The sequence below is a fragment of the Montipora foliosa genome, chromosome 12, assembly GCF_036669935.1.
Source record: "Montipora foliosa isolate CH-2021 chromosome 12, ASM3666993v2, whole genome shotgun sequence".
Classification (NCBI taxonomy): domain Eukaryota; kingdom Metazoa; phylum Cnidaria; class Anthozoa; order Scleractinia; family Acroporidae; genus Montipora; species Montipora foliosa.
Window position 1 is genome coordinate 3,113,301 of NC_090880.1, and position 7,500 is coordinate 3,120,800.

At 39.8% G+C, this 7,500-nt stretch overlaps 2 protein-coding genes across 3 annotated transcripts in view; both read left to right on the forward strand.

Annotated features, from left to right (window-relative positions):
- Positions 1 to 7,500, forward strand: part of LOC137979622 (uncharacterized) — a 264,679-nt gene that overhangs the window by 86,669 nt on the left and 170,510 nt on the right. The gene's annotated exons all lie outside the window — the stretch shown is intronic.
- Positions 1 to 7,500, forward strand: part of LOC137979625 (dipeptidyl aminopeptidase BI-like) — a 33,944-nt gene that overhangs the window by 11,406 nt on the left and 15,038 nt on the right. For both annotated transcript variants that reach the window (XM_068826936.1, XM_068826937.1), the window contains exons 9-12: positions 866 to 1,003; positions 1,240 to 1,308; positions 3,522 to 3,641; positions 5,802 to 5,843. In XM_068826936.1, coding sequence (XP_068683037.1) covers positions 866 to 1,003; positions 1,240 to 1,308; positions 3,522 to 3,641; positions 5,802 to 5,843 — 369 coding nt within the window. The remainder of the gene's footprint in view (positions 1 to 865; positions 1,004 to 1,239; positions 1,309 to 3,521; positions 3,642 to 5,801; positions 5,844 to 7,500) is intronic.

The window sequence follows — 7,500 nt, forward strand, 5'->3', positions numbered from 1 at the left end:
GGTTGTCTTCAAATGCAATACGCTGGTCATGAAACTTCCCACCAATAAAGCCGGTTCCCGTGTTGGTTCTAGCCCATGCAACTTTCCGCCAAAAAACGCGGGGTCCAGTAGTGCGTTTCGTATTGGCTTACATGAAAAGTTAAAGGTACGAACAGACCGTCTTACGTAGAAAAAAAATATATACAAGGCTTAAAGTGCTACACTATGATAAAAAAATCACTTGCTTTTTTTCATCAGATTTTGAAAGTTTGTTTGCATAACACCTGACTGGCAAAATCTTGAGCTTTGTTTTTTACCCAAAGGCTGTTTACTTTGAGTGTAAGACATGGAATTTCACGGTCCGTCATTGCTCACGTTCAAAACTGACCGATTGGACGTCAGAGGGTTTGATCTAGAAAAAAGTGACGTCATTTACTCACTAGCTTAAAATTTCATGGTTTAAATGCAGCTTATTATATATGCAAAACTGGTCGAGTTTAAAAATCTGAAAGCCCGAAACTTCCGTGCTGCATATTAAGTCAGTAGCGTATACACACGCATTGCATTCTTAACTAGTAAGTCTTTGACGTCATTTTCTTTTTCAAGACTTTAAAGACCATTAAAAAGAAAAATTCCAGTTTAAATAAACAGGTGTCCTTTTGAAATCAAGGCTTAAAGTCTGGGTCACTTGGTGTTTAGTTAACAACGTTTTGAAATCCAAAGAGTAAGAAGAATTGATCTTCTGGTTACAGTTACTGTAGCACTTTAAAAGTTAATTAATTCCCTGTAATCGATCTCGCGGAAACTTCAATCACGACAAATGGGGCATAAGAGAAGTACTTATATTTCTAATGGCTTCTGGGTTGAATTTTGTCTCATGTAAAAGGTTACCATTGCTCACATGCGAGATGGGTCCTTTGCAGCCAAACCAGTTCATCCAAGGCAACATTGTGTAGAATACTATGTGGACCACAGGGGGGAACAGTTCTACATCATAACTAATGCTGATGGCAAAAATTACAAGGTAGGTGTGAAATAATTAGTCTTTTGTGGCTTGGTAGATAATAAGACAAAACGGTGTTGTGTCATGTTTAATTAATGACGCCTCAAGTTATGTGTGAACATTTTGGGAAATATCCTTCTTTTTCTGTTTAGTCTAGAGACAATGTATTAAGAAAATAATGTACTGATAAGGTTTTAACAGGACAACTCCCCTCTGTAACCTTAAAATTATTTTTTTCATCATTGTGTTTGCTGTAGATCGTAACTGCCCCTGACGATGACCCTCGCAAAGAAAACTGGAGAACGTTTGTTGAGGCCGAACCAAATGTGAGTTTATGGACATAATTGGCAGTGCAGCTTTGTTACATTTAGTCGTTAAACACGAATGCAAGGCCCCTAGTTGTTCACCGGAAAAATGCCTATCTAGTAGATACGCTCTTTTGCGGCAGTGCAGCCAGTGTTCAGGGCGCTTGGCTTGAGATCGGGAGATCCCGCGTTCAAGACACGTTCTGACCACTCGATGAATTTGTTCCTGGTAGTCCCTGGTTCAATTTCCTGGCTGCACGTGTAAATAGCCAACTGGTTTGCCTCCGGCCAGTTAGGATTCTTTAAGTTGTTCTGTTCAATGCTCGGAGATATTAGCTTTTAGTTACTCTAAAAATCCGAAGTAAATAATGATGCTTACTTACTTTCTTACTTTTACGTAGTATTATTATATGGCTTGTGTTTGTAGCCGATATAACGCACGCTCTGATTGGCTAATTGTGACTGCATGAATTGCAGGGCATTATTCTCCCGTAATGCCCACGGGCCGATTACGGGCTTGCAAAAACAAAGCAAAAGGTAACTAAACAGCCATATAATAAACTACTTATTAACCTCACTTGCTCGGGACCGTACTGGGGAATATTGGCCCTATCGGGCCAATAATATCCCCATATCGGGCCAATATTCCCCAGTACGGCCCTCGCGCTCGGTTAGTAAGAAGTTAATATTGACCATCCGGTGGATAAGCCTACGGTAGCAAAACCAATGATAACAGCAACGTCAGCAAATTAAACGTCTCTTGTAAACATCAGAAGTATTTCGCAATTTCTCAATCTTCACGTTGTACAATAAGGTCGAACAATCTGATAACAGGATTTGTGATTAAAATAAAGAAATGAAAGCTTAATGTGATTCCCTAGAAATAGAAGTTGTCATAGATTTCCGATGAAACTTCGTACACTGTTGTAACATGGAAAGGAGATGACAAAAATGTAATTAAAAAGGGGGTTGATCGTGCTCGTTTCCAGGGTACGACGCTGAAGAATAGGGCTATTTTAGCTACTTTGACAATTGCCACGCACCCCCAATGTTGGACCAATGTAGCTCGATTTTATAATTGTAATCCAACGTATTATGCAGAGTGTGGTGTCACTCTATGGTTAATTCAAGTACGTGCCTGAAAAAATTATTTGAATGCCTTTGTGAGGACTAAAAATAAATTATTTTTAGTGTGGGCTGTTCGTCTCGCAATTGCTCCTTCCGTACAATGTTACGAAATGGCCAAAACTGGCCATAGATTTTTGCTTATTTTTCCACTACTCCATGAAGACACCGTTCTCAGCAAATATATGAAATAAAACATGGGGTTGAGGGGTCTCCGTACTCGTTCAGCAGAAAATAGCCATTCTATTACGGGTTAGGCTTGGCGTCAATGAAAATCCGCCATTTTATCAATGTGCCCGCGCCACTGCGCGCGCCAATGACGCAAGAAATTATGCGCAGTGGGGTTGCGCAATGCGAACCAGGGAATCACCTTAATCATAGTTAGTGCCTTAATTATAGTTAATGCCTTAATTAAGCATGGGAAGTTTTTGAGACGCGGATGATAACCGGAAGTGAGCTGTTTTCCCTTTTAACTTTTCATCGAACGATCAAATTTATATTGCTAAGTATCTTTTTTCCATTAGAGATGATTACTTTTAATATCTTAGCATGCTAAATGTTCAGTTCCGGTTGCCGTTCGCGTCTTAAGAACGTAGCGTGCTTAGTTCCCTACTTTCGTTTTTTCACGTTGTTGTTTTGCAGGAAACAGCAAAGAAATCTAAAATGTGTGTCACACGTGCAGCACGATGATTTTTCCTGAATTAACCAATAATTTTGTTTTGTAACGTTGGGACTGTCGTAGCAGTTGTCTTTGTCACTTTACCGTATTCAGGAATGGCGGCCAATAAATTATTCATTTGTCTTCGTGCTAATGAGACCAATTAGCCTCGCTCTAAAGCAGCATCCTTTTGTATTTTGCCCATGAAAACGAGGCTAGTTGGTGTTACTAGTACGAAGACAAAATAATAATTTATTGCCGCCATTTATGAATCAACGGTCTATGGTTGCCGTTTTTGAAGCCTTACTTGGCACTGATCATAGAGAAGTCGAAACAGACTTTAAATTCAATGAGTTTTGAACTTTTTGTGGCCGTATAGCCACTCTTGAACTCCTTTTGTTCATTGCTGCAAACGACACTTTTTTTTAACTCGTGTTATTTTTCCCTGCAGATTTTTTTCGATGACATGGATATATTTAAAGATTACTGCGTAGTTTACGAACGCCATAAGACAATTCCTCAGATTCGTATTATACCTCTTGACAAACTTGAACAGCAGTATGTTGTACAGGTTGGTGCATGTGAACCAGTTTATATCCAAGAAATTAGTTATGATGATAGGACTGAGTGGAGTCCAATTCTGTCTGTAATCATACCATTCTCGTCACCCGAGCCTCGGATCGACCCAAGGCTCTGGGAAACTCTATGTAGGGGAGCATGCGCCGTGGGGTTCTTATAACCAAAACTTGGCTATTTGAACCTTACGGCGCCTGCTCACTCCTCGTGCTAACATGAATGCACCATTTAGAGACGCTTTTGATTGCTCTTACCGAAAACCAATGACGAGACACTTTGTTTCAGAGTTCCCCAGAGCTCTTCTGTCCTTCAGTCAAGAGAAGCGCTCTGGGGTCAAGAATGTAATCATACGAGTGATAACAAAATCGGACGAATGCGCAGCGGGAGTCCGATTTGTTAATCAAGAGTATGATTGGACGACATGAAGTCCTATTACCAATTGATCATAAAAATTACAATTTCCGAGAAAAGATGAAAATACAAGTTATTGACCGAATGCAAAAATGGCCGACAACAAATTATTCTTTTGTCTTTGTGTTAATTAGCCTAACTAGCCTCGTTTTACAGCCCAAATTCTTTCAATTTTACGCGTGTGAACGAGGCTAGTTAGGCTAATTAACACAAAAACAAAATAATAATTTGTTGGCGGCCATTTTTGCATTCGGTCAATGAAAGAAAGGGAAATTTTGCACCAAAAGACCAGTTGTCAAAGGAGGCGTAAATTGTTTAATGTCTGTCTGAAAGAAAGAAAGAAAGAAAGAGAGAAAGAAAGAAAGAAAGCCTGTACACTGTTTCTATGGTGATTGAAATTAAGGTTGTGATTGGTTGATTTAAACTACAACTTTGAATGTGATTGGCTTATTGAACTGTCCGATAACAACGTGGCCTCTTGGCAAGTGAATTAGTGGAAAAGAGTTTTTTTTATACCAATTACAATCGAGGAAATTGTAATTCTTATGATTAACAGGAAAAACTTCTTTGAAAGAAAAGAAGGGATGGTTTTTTAAATAAGTAACAAATTAATTGATTTTTAAATATGCGTTAACCAGTTTACGGCACTTATCAGAGCCAAACGTTTTGGCATACGTGCCAAACTTTTTGTTTAATTTTCATTGCTCCTTTCTTTCACTGTACAGGATCCTTATCAACTATTGTTCTTTTAGTATTTATAGTTTGCAATTTTAGAATACGTTTGACTTGATAATGACGTCTAGCTAACGTCGAAACGTCGTCGTTTTTTTAAACAAAGTTTTAAACCAACTTTTAAGTATTTTTAAGAATGTTAAGATATGTTTTATCGCAGTTTTTTATAGCTAACCAGTTTGTCCTTCTTTTTACTCACCCAAAGTGGAACTTTTTCTTGGCACGACATTATCGTTATGTCTCCTTTTTTCCTTCGTCAATATTTTTACATGTCCCCGTTTTATCTGTGTCGTTAAAGATTGCTTTCAAACCACCAATAGGCGATTTCCATGATGGTGCCATTTTACTACCGAGACCAGAATGCTTTGTTATTCAGATTGTTTAAATTTGCCTCACAATACAAGCAACTCAAAGCAGTCTGGTCTTCGTAGTACATGACGCCATCATGCAAATCGCCTCTTCTAGAGAATCGGATTGAGGTCAGTCACACAGAGTTTGTAGCTGGGTGAAATGTTTTAAAACGCAAATTTCCTATACATTTTATACCACTCAGTTGCTCCTTGTCTAGACTTAAAATACTTCTGGTCAAGAGAATATTAGGTAAGAGAGCGAACCCTGTGCCCCCGTGATCATGATTTGAAATCTATTTTTAGATCGCGCCCGTGCTGTGAAGGTTGTTCCCAGTACTGCGCGGTCCACTTTCACACCAAATGACCAATTAGTGGTCGTCTTCGAAATAACCACGCAATGTGACACAGAAGTAATAATATATTTCAAATAAGTTTCATCGGAATTGGGCCAAATATGGAGATTCGCTATCTTACCTCATACTCTTTTGTTCTAGTCTATTTACAAGCTGACGTCGGATCTACTCACCCTAGAGAAAGAACTGTAAACCGCCATGAAACCTTGTGATGTGTGCGGTATGCAAATCTTAAACTATAAAACATAAATCATTGTCATAAGAAGGCCAAGCAAGAGTCTTAAATTTACTACTTAATATCGTTTGCAGCTTCCAAAGGATGTTTGTGTCTTAGAAGCTGGATCTAATCAGGTGAGCGGACACCATGTTGCGGCGCGTTGATAGCCAAGCTTAAGTTTGATTTTTTTAACAGCTGGGGGTCTCCACTTTGCCGCTGTAACCGTTAGCAGCTATCGTTGAACTCTCTCCGAACAGGTCTCGCACAAGAGAAATGAGACCCTGTCCCTCGGGTTCGTTGTTGTTATCCGAAAAGGTTAATGTCTAGCCATTCTCCTGTTTTTTAAAAGACCCTGATTGTTGACCCAGCCAGAGTTGAAGACACGACTACCCCTCCCTTCACCCCACGGTAGTCTGATGCTCAAGCCATTGAGCCAACTGGTCAGCAGTCTTGTTGAACCACAAAACGTTTGACTCCATTCCTCGTACCGGTGAGTCGGGTGTTTCGAGGGATGCGCTCGATTTGAAAGCCTAAAGCTGTTCAATAAAGGAAGAGCCACGCTTTCCCCATCTTCTTCAATTTCAGATGGCTAAACAAGGGCACAGAGTTTCCGGTGTTGTGGTCTTCAGTCTCTCTGTCCTGGGGTCACCCCTGAATCTTAAATGAGATGATAACTGCGGGCAATTGCGCCATGATAGGGTCCTTAACAAATTGATGTAATGTTATTGTCCGTTTTTGTACTAGAGACGCATAATTCGTCTGGGACAAAATTGGGCAAACTTTTTCTGCATACGTCTGTTAAGTTCCGTCTGGTATAAAAACAAGCGTAAGACCCATAATGCGTCTCGACAAAATATGCGCTTTTTTACGTCTTCGAAGATGCACTAAACTGGATAGTTTGTCCAGACGCATTATGCATCTTGTGCCCATATTTAAGAGACACAGAGAAAAATGTTGGCGCAAGTGACGTCCCAGACAGATCATGCGTCTTCTACAATAATAGCTCGCCCGGTCTTTACACTAGTCGCATAGAGCGACTTTCGTATGACCTTGAAAAAAGTGTTCGCAATTTGTTTCACGGACCAGTTTTTGGCAAGATTATAACAAAGCTTCTCCTTATTCCCGCCAAGGAAACTCCTAATATGGGCAGTAAACATCTCGATTGCCCAATCACATCACTGCATTTCAAATGACGTCAAATCGAAACTTTCCAGAAAGTTCCATGGGGAGATGACGTTGTTTGCATCCGCGTTCGCTGAGCCAATTAAACGTTTTGCATTTTTGTTTACGTTGTTTTTACGTTTGTTTTTCAAGGTCATATGAAAGTCGCTCTGACATGAGAGACGCATAATTCGTCTGGCCCCAGTTGATCAAAGCCTGGATAACTTTATCCAGTGGATAAGTCACTATACAGAGTTTAAGATATACTTCACGTTTAGCGTTAGCCAATATTAAAGAAATTTAGCATCGCGGTTACGTGAAACACGAACAGCAAAAGTGACCACGTGACCATGATTTTCCCGCCATTTTCTACGTTTTCTGGCTGCCGCTTGCCGTTTCTACGTGAAAGTAGGCATTTTCGTGTTTGGCGTATACGTGAAACATACCTCACCTTTTTCTTCCACATAAGAAGTACCCAAAACCATTTTCCGGTATTTGAAAGGTGGAAAAATTAGGTTTCATGGTTATAGAGTTCAATACTGACTACTTGCCGCAATTTTCTTTGTAAACTCACGTTGACTCTCAGTTGACCGACAAATAGCTTCTTGAAAGTCTCAAAATATGACGGGT